At 50.2% G+C, this 12,124-nt stretch overlaps 1 protein-coding gene across 1 annotated transcript in view; it reads right to left on the reverse strand.

Moving 5' to 3' along the window:
- LOC115656193 (START domain-containing protein 10-like) overlaps positions 1-12,124 on the reverse strand; it is a 54,059-nt gene that overhangs the window by 12,023 nt on the left and 29,912 nt on the right. Inside the window, exon 2 of the mRNA XM_030572599.1 lies at positions 820-967. Coding sequence (XP_030428459.1) covers positions 820-967 — 148 coding nt within the window. The remainder of the gene's footprint in view (positions 1-819; positions 968-12,124) is intronic.

Genomic DNA, 12,124 nt, shown 5'->3' on the forward strand with positions numbered 1-12,124 from the left:
GGCCAAGTATGGTTCCCAAATTTCTAATCACACAAAACTGAATAATCCTGCCCCGCCCCTTCTCAAAGGCCTGCCCCCCCCACTCGCTCCATCCCCCCTCCCTCCATTGCTACTCTTCCCCACCCTCACTCACTTTCACTGGGCTGGGGCTGGAGAGCAGGAGGGGATTTGGGTTCTGGGCTGGGGGTGCAGGCTCTGGGGTGTGGCTGGGAATGAGGGGCTTGGGGTGTGCGAGGGGACTCTGGGCTGGGCCAAAGGGTTGGGGTGCAGACTTGGGGTGGGGCTGGGGATAAGGGGTTTGGGGAGCAGGAGGGGGCTCCGGGCTGGGGCAGGGGGTTGGGGTGTGGGAGGGCATTTGGGGTCCTAGTGGCACTTACTGTGGCTCCGAGGAAGTAGCTGCTAGGTCCCTGTGGCCTCTAGGTGCATGGGCTGCCAGGCAGCTCTGCGCGCTGCCTTCGAACCCTCAGGCACCACCCCCCACAGCTCCCATTGGTCGCGACTCCCAGCCAATGGGAGCTGGGGAGCTGGCACTTTGGCGGGGGCAGCACATGGAGCCTCCCTGGCTGCCTATGAGCCGCAGAAATCTGGTGGCTGCTTCCCAGAGCAGCGTGGAGCCAGGGCAGGCAGGGAGCCTGCCTTAGCCCTGCCAACTGGACTTTCAATGGCCCGGTCACTGATGCCAATCGGAGGCACCAGGGTCCCTTTTGTGCTCGAAAACCAGATGCCTGGCAACACAAGGGCCGAGGCCTCCCTGACGTGAAGAGTGGCAGGTGAGGGGCCCAGGGGAGGGGAGGGAAGCCCCCCACTGCCCCCACTCACAGGCATAGTATCCCACATCGGCGTTGGCCGTCAGGCGCCCGATGTCATAGGTCTCGATGACGTTGGAGTCCCATTTCTTGCGGTACTGGGTGTCGTGCAGCACATCATAGAGTGTCGTGGCTGGCACATCCTTGCAGGTGATGCGCAGCTGCAAGGGGAGGATGGAGGGACGGCTTGCAGTCAGCGAGGCACTGACAGGAGCCAAGCATGCCCACACAGGCCTGGGAGCATGGGCAGGGTGTGCCAGGGGCAAGTGTGTGAGAGGGGCACGTGTGTGACAGCAGCCGTCTGCCCGGGCATGTCAGGCTTATTGGCACAACGGAGTAGTGTGGCTCATCGCGGCTAGTGTGCGGATATGTATGGGGGGTGGCCCAGCAGAGTGCATGCTAGGATAACAGCAACCTAGGGTTGGAAGGGCCCTCCAGACACCTGGCACTGAGACAGGACTAACTATACATATAAAATGATGGGGTCTAAATTAGCTGTTACCACTCAAGAAAGAGATCTTGGAGTCATTGTGGATAGCTCTTTGAAAACATCCACTCAACGTGCAGCAACAGTCAAAAAAGAGAACAGAATGTTGGGAATCATTAAGAAAGGGATTGATAATAAGAGAAAATATCATATTGCTTCTATATAAATCCATGATATGCCCACATCTTGCATCTTGCATGCAGATGCGGCCACCCAAACTCAAAAAAGATATATTAGAATTGGAAAAGGTTCAGAAAAGGGCAACAAAAATGATTAGGGGTATGGAACGGCTTCTGTATGAAGAGAGATTAATAACAGTTCCAGTGGGAATTCTGTCGGAGGAGCAGGTTTTTGTAGTTTGTGGATTGTATTGTGGAGTTTGTGTGTGAGTGAGTGTGTGTGCAGGCTGCTAGGGGCTGTGTGCTGGGAGCGAGGCTGAGCCCTGAGTTGGAGGCGGGGCTTACCTGATTAGGGGTCCTATATAAGGAGCCAGGCACTCAGGCAGTGGCACAGACAGCTGCAGCGGCACAGGAGCCAGCCAACAGAGCTGCTAACAGGGGAGTTCCAGTGGGAGTTCACAGGGGAGACCAAGGCAGAGAAACCAGGAAGTCAGACAAGGGAAGGGGCAGGGGTCCAGTGCTCGTTGGTGGCCTGTGGTACGGTGTGAGGCGTGGACTGCCAGGCACAGAGGTGGAACGGCATGATGGAGGCAGAGGCAGCAGGTAGAGACGTGCTGAGGATGACTGGATGCAGTAGCTGTGGCATGTACATGGTCCTGGAGGGGGCACCTGAAAGGAGTTTTGTCTGCATGAAGTGCCGCCTGATGGAGCTGCTGGAAGAAAAGAGGACTGGAGATGCAGGTGGAAACTCTGGCTGAGTTTAGAAGGGGGTTTGAGCAGATGATGGAACACAGACATGATGAGGCGCAGGGGATAAGCTCAGACGAGCGGATAGAAGCAGGACCAAAGAACTCTGAGGAGGGGCTGCTGGGTGAGGAAAGTGGACGGTGGAAGCATGTGACTAGGAGAACCAGGCAGAGGAAAAGACGGGCCAGTGATGGAGACATAGAACTCAGGAACAGGTTTGCTGAGTTGGAAAATGAAGATGGAGCACAGCAGGCTGCTGAAGGAGAGAGGGCAAGGAAAAAGAGACGAGCAGCTAGTCCTGCAGAAGGAGGGGAGGAGTCAATGGAGGCGGCACCAAGTATGAGCCCTAGGAGGATTGTAAGGGCGAATACAAATTGAGAGGACTTGCAGCAAGCTGGTGTGGGGGATAGACCGGAGAATCACACTGTTGCCAGGAAAAGGCAAGTCTACGTGATTGGAGACTCTTTACTGAGAAGAATAGACAGGCCTGTAACTAGACCTGATCGGGAGAACAGAAGGGTGTGCTGTCTGCCAGGGGCTAAGATACAGGATGTGGACCTGAGGCTGAATAGGATCCTAGCGGGAGCGAGAAAGAATCCGTTGATTGTCCTTCATGTGGGAACGAATGATACTGCTAGTTACTCGCTGGACTGTATCAAGGAGGATTATGCCAGACTGGGGAAGACGCTCAAAGAAATCGAGGCTCAGGTGATCTTCAGTGGGATTCTGCCGGTTCCTAGAGCAGGGCGACGGAGGAGTGACAAGATTATGGCGATCAACAGATGGCTCAGGCATTGGTGTTACAAGGAGGGCTTTGGGATGTACGGTCATTGGGAAGCGTTTACGGACAGACAACTGTTCGCTCAGGATGGACTTCATCTAAGTAAGGAGGGAAATAGAATTCTAGGATGGAGGCTCGCCGACCTCATCAAGAGAGCTTTAAACTAGGAAGTTGGGGGAGATGGTTGGGAGATGTTCAGGAGATCTCCACGCCGGAATATAACCTGGACAGGGAAGTAAACAAAGTGAGAGGGGATACCCTTGCGGACCAAAGAATTGACCCAAGGAGGAATAGTGGAGTAGAAACCAGATTAACGGGTGATGCTGGTGGTAGAAGATCTGTGCACGACAGGGGAAAGAATGTCATTGACGCTAAATGCCAAAAATTAAAATGTCTGTACACTAATGCGAGGAGCCTAGGTAACAAGATGGAGGAACTGGAGCTACTGGTGCAGGAAGTGAAACCGGATATTATAGGGATAACAGAAACCTGGTGGAATAGTACTCATGACTGGAGTACAGGTATTGAAGGCTATGTACTGTTTAGAAAAGATAGGAAGAAAGGCAAAGGTGGTGGAGTAGCCTTGTACATCAACGATGAGATTAACTGTAATGAAATAAGAAGTGATGGAATGGATAAGACAGAGTCTGTCTGGGCAAAAATCACACTGGGTAAAAAAGCAACTAGAGCTTCCCCTGAGATAGTGCTTGGGGTGTGCTATAGACCACAGGGATCTGATTTGGATATGGATAGAGACCTCTTTAATGTCTTTAATGAAGTAAACACAAAGGGGAAATGTGTGATTATGGGAGACTTCAACTTCCCGGATATAGACTGGAGGACGACTGCTTGCAAGAATAATAGGGGTCAGATTTTTCTGGATGTGATAGCGGATGGATTTCTTCATCAAGTAGTTGAAGTACCTACGAGAGGGGATGCCATTTTAGATTTGGTTTTCGTGAGCAGTGAGGACCTCGTAGAAGAAATGGTGGTAGGGGATAACCTTGGTTCGAGTGATCATGAGCTGATTCAGTTCAAACTGGATGGAAGGATAAACAAATGTAGATCTCGGATTAGGGTTTTCGATTTCTCGAGGGCTAATTTTAAAGAGTTAAGGAAATTAGTTAGGGAAGTGGATTGGACAGAGGAACTTGCGGATTTAAATGCGGAGGAGGCCTGGAATTAGTTTAAGTCGCAGCTGCGGAAATTGTCGGAAGCCTGCATCCCAAGAAAGGGGAAAAAAACCATGGGCAGGAGTTGTAGGCCAAGCTGGATGAGCAAGCAACTCAGAGAGGGGATTAGGAGAAAGCAGAAAGCTTACTGGGAGTGGAAGAAAGGCGGGATTAGCAAGGGAAGCTACCTTGGTGAGGTCAGAACATGTAGGGATAAAGTGAGGAAGGCTAAAAGCCGCATTGAACTGGACCTTGCAAAGGGAATCAAAACCAATAGTAAAAGGTTCTACAGCCACATAAATAAGAAGAAAACAAAGAAAGAAGAAATGGGGCCACTATACACTGAGGATGGAATGGAGGTTAAGGACAACCTAGGCATGGCCCAATATCTAAATAAGTACTTTGCTTCAGTTTTTAATAAGACTAGTGAGGAGTTTAGCGATGATGGAGGGATGATAAACGGGAATGTGGATATGGAGGTGGATATTACCGCAACTGAGGTAGAGGCCAAACTTGAACAGCTTGATGGGACAAAATCGGAGGGCCCGGACAATCTCCATCCGAGGATATTAAAGGAACTGGCGCGTGAAATTGTGAGCCCGTTAGCGAGAATTTTTAAGCAGTCGATAAACTCGGGGGTTGTGCCGTACGACTGGAGGATTGCTAACGTAGTCCCTATTTTTAAGAAAGGGAATAAAAGTGATCTGGGTAATTATAGGCCTGTTAGCTTGACGTCTGTAGTATGTAAGGTCTTGGAAAAAATTTTAAGGGAGAAAGTAGTCAAGGACATAGAGGTCAATGGTAATTGGGATGAATTGCAACATGGATTTACTAAAGGTAGATCGTGCCAAACCAATCTGATCTCCTTCTTTGAGAAGGTGATGGATTACTTAGATAAAGGAAATGCAGTAGATCTAATTTACCTCGATTTCAGTAAGGCGTTTGACACGGTTCCGCATGGGGAACTGTTAGTTAAATTGGAAAAGATGGGGATGAATATGAAAGTTGTAAGGTGGATAAGGAACTGGTTAAAGGGGAGACTCCAGCGGGTCGTATTGAAGGGTGAACTGTCAGGCTGGAAGGAGGTTACTAGTGGAGTCCCTCAAGGATCGGTTTTGGGACCGATCTTATTTAACCTTTTTATTACTGACCTTGGCACAAAGAGCGGGAATGTGCTAATAAAGTTTGCGGATGACACAAAGTTGGGGGGTATTGCTAACACGGAGAAGGACAGGGATACTATTCAGGGAGATCTGGACCACCTTGTAAACTGGAGTAAGAGTAATAGGATGAAATACAATAGTGAAAAGTGCAAGGTCATGCACTTAGGGATTAATAATAAGAATTTTAGATATACGTTGGGGACGCATCAGTTGGAAGTGACGGAGGAGGAGAAGGACCTTGGGGTATTGGTCGATAGCGGGATGACTATGAGCCGCCAATGTGATACGGCTGTTAAAAAAGCAAATGCGATTTTAGGATGCATTAGGCAAGGTATTTCCAGCAAGGATAAGGAGGTGTTAGTACCGTTATATAAGGCGCTGGTGAGACCCCATCTGGAATATTGTGTGCAGTTCTGGTGTCCCATGTTCAAGAAGGTTGAATTCAAACTGGAACAGGCCCAGAGACGGGCTACTAGGATGATCCGAGGAATGGAAAAACTGCCTTATGAAAGGAGACTCAAAGAGCTTGGCTTGTTTAGCCTGGCCAAAAAAGGCTGCGGGGGGATATGCTTGCTCTATATAAATATATCAGGGGGGTTAACGTTAGGGAGGGAGAGGAATTATTTAAGTTTAGTTCTAATGTAGGCTCGAGGACGAATGGGTACAAACTGGATATTAGGAAGTTTAGACTTGAAATTAGACGAAGGTTTCTAACCATTAGGGGAGTGACGTTTTGGAACAGCCTTCCGAGGGAAGTAGTGGGGGCAAAAGACTTATCTGGCTTCAAGACTAAGCTGGATAAGTATATGGAGGGGATGTTATGATAGGATAGTTTAATTTGGGCAATTGATCTTGGATTATCACCAGATAAGTCTGCTCAATGGTCTGCGGGGAGATGTTGGATGGGATGGGAACTGAGTTACTGCAGAGAATTCCTTCTTGGGTGCTGGCTGGTGGGTCTTGCCCACATGCTCAGGGTTTAGCTGATTGCCATATTTGGGGTCGGGAAGGAATTTTCCTCCAGGGCAGATTGGCAGGGGCCCTGGAGGTTTTTCGCCTTCCTCTGCAGCCTGGGGCATGGGTCGCTTGCTGGTGGATTCTCTGCAGTTTGAGGTCTTCAAACCAGTTTTGAAGATTTCAGTAACTCAATCCTGGATTAGGGGTTGTATAAAAGTGGATGGGTAGGGTTCTGTGGCCTGCCTTGTGCAGGAGGTCAGACTAGATGATCATATTGGTCCCTTCTGACCTATGAGTCTATGAGTCTATAAGACTGGGACTTTTCAGTTTGGAAAAGAGACAACTAAGGGGGATATGATAGAGGTCTATAAAATCATGACTGGTGCGGAGAAAGTAAATAAGGAAGTGTTATTTCCTGCTTCTCATAACACAAGAACTAGGGGTCACCAAATGAAATTAATAGGCAGCAGGTTTAAAACAAACAAAAGGAAGTATTTCTTCACACAACGCACAGTCAACTTGTGGAACTCCTTGCCAGAGGATGTTGTGAAGGCCAAGAATATAACAGGGTTCAAAAAAGAACTAGATAAGTTCATGGAGGATAGGTCCATAAATGGCTATTAGCCAGGATGGGCAGGGATGGTGTCCCTAGCCTCTGTTTGCCAGAAGCTGGGAATTGGCTACAGGGAATGGATGACTTGATGATTACCTTTTCTGTTCTTTCCCTCTGGGGCACCTGGCATTGGCCACTGTGGGAAGACAGGATACTGGGCTAGGTGGACGTTTGGTCTGACCCAGTATGTCTGTTCTTATGACCATCTCTGGTGAGTGTTTGTCTAACCTGCTCTTTAAAATCCCCATTGGCAGAGTCCACAACCTCCATGGGCAATTTATTCCAGTGCTTAACTACCCTGACTGGTAGAGAATGTTTCCAAATGTCCAACCTGAACCACACAGGCTGCAATTGAAGCCGATTGCTTCTTATCCTATCCTGGGGCTAAGGAGCAGTAGTGTAGCTAGTGGGGTTCAGTGGAAGCAGCTGCTTCCCCTCAGGGCGGCAGGTGCGAAAGCGGCACCTGCCGGCCGGCACCACCAACAGCATGGCAGAGGAGCCGTGGGGCGGCAGTGGCAAGCCGGCACAGAAGTGGCGCCTGCCAGCACCACAGCCGGAGGAGCCATGGGGCGGCAGGTATGGAAGCGGCGCCTGCCAGCCGGCGCTACCAGCAGCACAGCCAGAGGAGCCATGGGGTGGCAGGCGTGGAAGTGGTGCCTGCCAGCTGGCACTGCCAGCAGCACAACCGGAGGTGCCATGCAGGGGCGACAGACACGGCCGGAGGAGCGAGGGGGCCAGCTCCTCAGGTCAGAGCTTGGAGGCCAAGTGCTCCCTGGCCCCCGCTTCCCTTGCTAATGCGGCGGGCCGGGGTTGGTGAAAGAGCCTCTGTGCCTTTAAGGCTGCCTGGCTGGCGAGCCCCGCGTGGAGCATGCCGAGCGCTGGGAGCAGGTTGGGGACAGGCGGCGGTGCAGGAGGGAAGGTGAGCAGGGGGGTAGTCCGGTCAGGGGGCATTGCCAGAGGAGGAGCCAAGGGGGGCATGGCCAGAGGAGGTGCCAAGGGAGGATGCCTTTTTTATGTTTGCTCCCTCTACATTGAAAACCTGGCTACGCCACTGCTAAGGAGAATAACCAATTGCCCCTCCTCTAGGTAATGGATTTCTAAAGCGGGGTTTTCAAGCATCCGACTTTCCAGGACAGCTGAAGGGACCCTCCCAGTAACCACGCTGCCATTAACATCTCCTTGAGTCTGGGTGCCTGCCTGCCTGCCTAGCTCTGCCTCAGCTCCCAAGCCCACTGTTCAGATACACAGAGCCAGGTTGGGGTGGATTTCGCTGGGTGTGCAGCCGGCTGGCAATGCAGTGGGCTTATGGGAGCCTGAGAGCAGGGGGAGGGGCCTGGGGAATTAATATGTGACACCCAGGGATGCTGGCTTTGTTCCCTTGCCCCAGTCACATGACCTGGGCCAGGGATCCCAAGGGGCTGCCTCTGGCACCTGGCAGAGGCTGGAATTAAATGCATATTAAAAATGCCAAGGCAAGCCAAATGCCACAACTGAGCCCAGCCCCAGCCACAGAGGGCACTCAGGGAATCATAGAATCATAGAATATCAGAGTTGGAAGGGACCTCAGGAGGTCAGCTAGTCCAACCCCCTGCTCAAAGCAGGACCAATCCCCAATTAAATAATCCCAGCCAAAGCTTTGTCAAGCCCGATCTTAAAAACTTCTAAGGAAGGAGATTTCACCGCCTCCGTAGGTAACCCATTCCAGTGCTTCACCACACTCCAAAATTCATTCATATGTAACCCTTCTGCCCATCTGAGTTGGCAGCAACAAAGGCCAGGTTCAGTATCTAGGGGTTCCATTTCAATAACACAATGCAAAACCAGCTTGAGCCCCCACCCAGTGACCTGGGTGCCTCTAAGGCCTGGTCTACACTACGAGTTTAGTTCGAATTTAGCAGCATTAAATCGAATTAACCTGCACCCGTCCACACAACGAAGCCATTTACTTCAACATAAAGGGCTCTTAAATTCCATTTCTGTACCCCTCTCCGATGAGGGGATTAGCACTGAAATCGACATTGCCATTTTGAATTAGGGTTAGTGTGGCCACAATTTGACGGTATTGGCCTCCGAGAGCTATCCCACAGTGCACCATTGTGACCACTCTGGACAGCAATCTGAACTCGGATGCACTGGCCAGGTAGACAAGAAAAGCCCTGCAAACTTTTGAATTTCATTTCCTATTTTCTCAACATGGGGAGCACAGGCGACCACGCAGAGCTCATCAGCTCAAGTAACCATGCAGTCTGGGAATCGAAAAAGAGCACCAGCATGGACTGTACGGAAAGTACTGGATCTGATTGCTATATGGGGAGAGGATTCTGTGCTAGCAGAACTACGTTCCAAAAGACGAAATGCCAAAAAATCTCCAAGGGCATGATGAAGAGAGGCCACAATAGGGACTCACTACAGTGCTGCGTGAAAGTTAAGGAGCTCAGACAAGCCTACCAGAAATCCAAAGAAGCAAATGGAAGGTCCGGGGCAGAGCTGCAGACATGCCGCTTCTATGCTGAGCTGCATGCAATCCTAGGGGGGTCCGCCACCACTATCTCACCCCTGATCGTGGATTCCGAGGAGGGGGTAATCTTAGCCATGGCTGAGGATTCTGAAGACAGGGAAGATGATGATGATGGGGAGGACAATGAGCTTGTGGAGAGCACACAGCACTCCATTCTCCCCAACAGCCAGGATCTTTTTCTCAGCCTGACTGAAGTACCATCCCAGCCCTCCCAAGGCATTATCCCAGACTATGAAGCAATGAAAGGGACCTCTGGTGAGTGTACCTTTGTAAATATAAAACAGGATTTAAAAGCAAGCTTTTTTTAATGATTAATTTTCCCTGAGGACTTGGGATGCATTCGCGGCCAGTACAGCTACTGGAAAAGTCTGTTAACGTGTCTGAGGATGGAGCAGAAATCCTCCAGGGACATCTTGGGGAGGGAGCATTAGTTTGATTTCTGCAGGGATCTTCCCTAATACCAGCCATGCAGTGTGGGGAGGGATAAAGCAATCATCCCAGAGAATTGGATGGGGGGCTTAGTTTGGTTTCTGCTGCTGCACGTTAACAGGAAAACTGCAGCACTCAGCAGGCTTTGCTTGGTATGTGGGAAAGGAGGGCACTGCTTTTATGAAGGCTGCAGAAGTCAAAAGACAATGGCTTACCATGGCCGCATGCAAGCCGAATTCTGTTGCCCGGACCTGCGTCTGTGATCTCTAACACCAAAGCCGCAGACACTCAATATTAAGATGCAAAATTCGACCTTGTACTGAAATCACATGTGCTATGTAATATAAATAGTGTTGCTCACCAAGAAAGAGTATAAGCATTGTTCTGTAAAATGTATCTTTTTAAATACTTCTCTCCCTTTTTTCCCTCCCTCCTGCAGCTGCAAATTTTTCAAGCCTCCATCCTCCATCCTGAAGGCTATCTCAGATAAGGCGGCGGAAAAAAAGGACGCGAGACGAAATGTTCTCTGAAATCATGGAATCAACCCACAATGAAAGCGCTCATCTGAATGAGTGGAAGAATGCGGTATCAAAGAACAGGAAAGATGCCAGTGAACGTGAGGGCATGAGGGACCAATATGAGGACAGAAAGAACCAACATGAGGAGCGGAGAGATGCTCAAGATGAGAGGTGGTAGCAGGAAGATCAGAGGAAGCATGATGCAACGCTGGGGCTGCTGCATGATCAAACTGACATGCTTCAGCATCTGGTGGAGCTTCAGGAATGGCAGCAGAATCACAGAGTGCCGCTGTATAACCGCCCTCCCACCTCCCCAAGTTCCATAGCCTCCTCACCCAGACGTGTAAGAATGCAGGGGGAGGCTCCGTGCACCCACCCACTCCACCCCAGTGGACAGCCCAAGCAAAAAGGCTGTCATTATTTTGAACTTTTGAAGTGGCCTTTTCCGTTCCTCCTATCCTCCTCCCAAACCCGACCTGGGCTACCTTGTCAGTTCTCTCCCTCTTTTTATAATCAATTAATAAAGAATACATGATTTTTAAATGATAGTGAGTTTATTTCCTTAGAAAGCAAGCTGTGATCGAAGGGGGAGGGTGGGTTGCTTACAGAGAATGAGTCAATCATGGGGGTGGCTTTTCATTAAGGAGAAACAAACAGAACTTTCACACCGTAGCCTGGCCAGTCATGAAACTGGTTTTCAAAGCTTCTGTGATGCGCAGCGCTTCCTGTTGTGCTCTTCTAATTACCCTGGTGTCTGGCTGCGCGTAATCAGCAGCCGGGTGATTTGACTCAGCCTCCCAACCCGCCATAAAGGTCTCCCTCTTACCCTCACAGAGATTGTGGAGCACACAGCAAGCAGCAATAACAATGGGGACATTGGTTTGCCTGAGGTCTGAGTGAGTCAGTAACGTGCACCAGCGTCCCTTTAGACATCCAAATGCACATTCTACCGCCATTCTGCACTTGCTCAGCCTGTAGTTGAACAGCTACTGTCCAGGCTGCCTGTGTATGGCTTCATGAGCCATGGCATTAAGGGGTAGGCTGGGTCCCCCAGGATAACTATAGGCATTTCAACATCCCCAACTGTTATTTTCTGGTCTGGAAAGTAAATTCCTTGCCGCAGCCATTTTTAAACAGACTAGTATTTCTGAAGATGCGAGCGTCATGAACACTTCCCGGCCATCCCATGTTGATGTTGGTGAAACATCCCTTGTGATCCACCAGTGCTTGCAGCACCATTGAAAAGTACCCCTTGCAGTTTATGTACTGGCTGCCCTGATACTCCGGTGCCAAGATAGGGATATGGGTTCCATCTATCGTCCCACCACAGTTAGGGAATCCCATTGCAGCAAAGCCATCCACTATGACCTGCACATTTCCCAGAGTCACAACCGTTGGTAGCAGCAGCTCAGTGATTGCTTTGGCTACCTGGATCACAGCAGCCCCCACAGTAGATTTGCCCACTCCAAATTGATTCCTGACTGACCGCTAGCTGTCTGGCATTGCAAGTTTCCAGAGGGCTATCACCACTCTCCTGTGAACTGTGAGGGCTGCTCTCATTTTGGTATTCTGGTGCTTCAGGGCAGGGGAAAGGAAGTCACAAAGTTCGATGAAAGTGCCCTTACGCATGCGAAAGTTTTGCAGCCACTGGGAATCGTCCCAAACCTGCAACACTATGCAGTCCCACCAGTCTGTGCTTATTTCCCGGGCCCAAAATCGGCGTTCCATGGCTAGAACCTGCCCCATTAACAGCACGATCTCCAAAGAGCCGGGGCCCACGGTTTGAGAGAATTCTGTGTCCATGTCCTCATCAC

Source organism: Gopherus evgoodei, chromosome 8 (genome assembly GCF_007399415.2).
Source record: "Gopherus evgoodei ecotype Sinaloan lineage chromosome 8, rGopEvg1_v1.p, whole genome shotgun sequence".
Lineage (NCBI taxonomy): Eukaryota > Metazoa > Chordata > Testudines > Testudinidae > Gopherus > Gopherus evgoodei.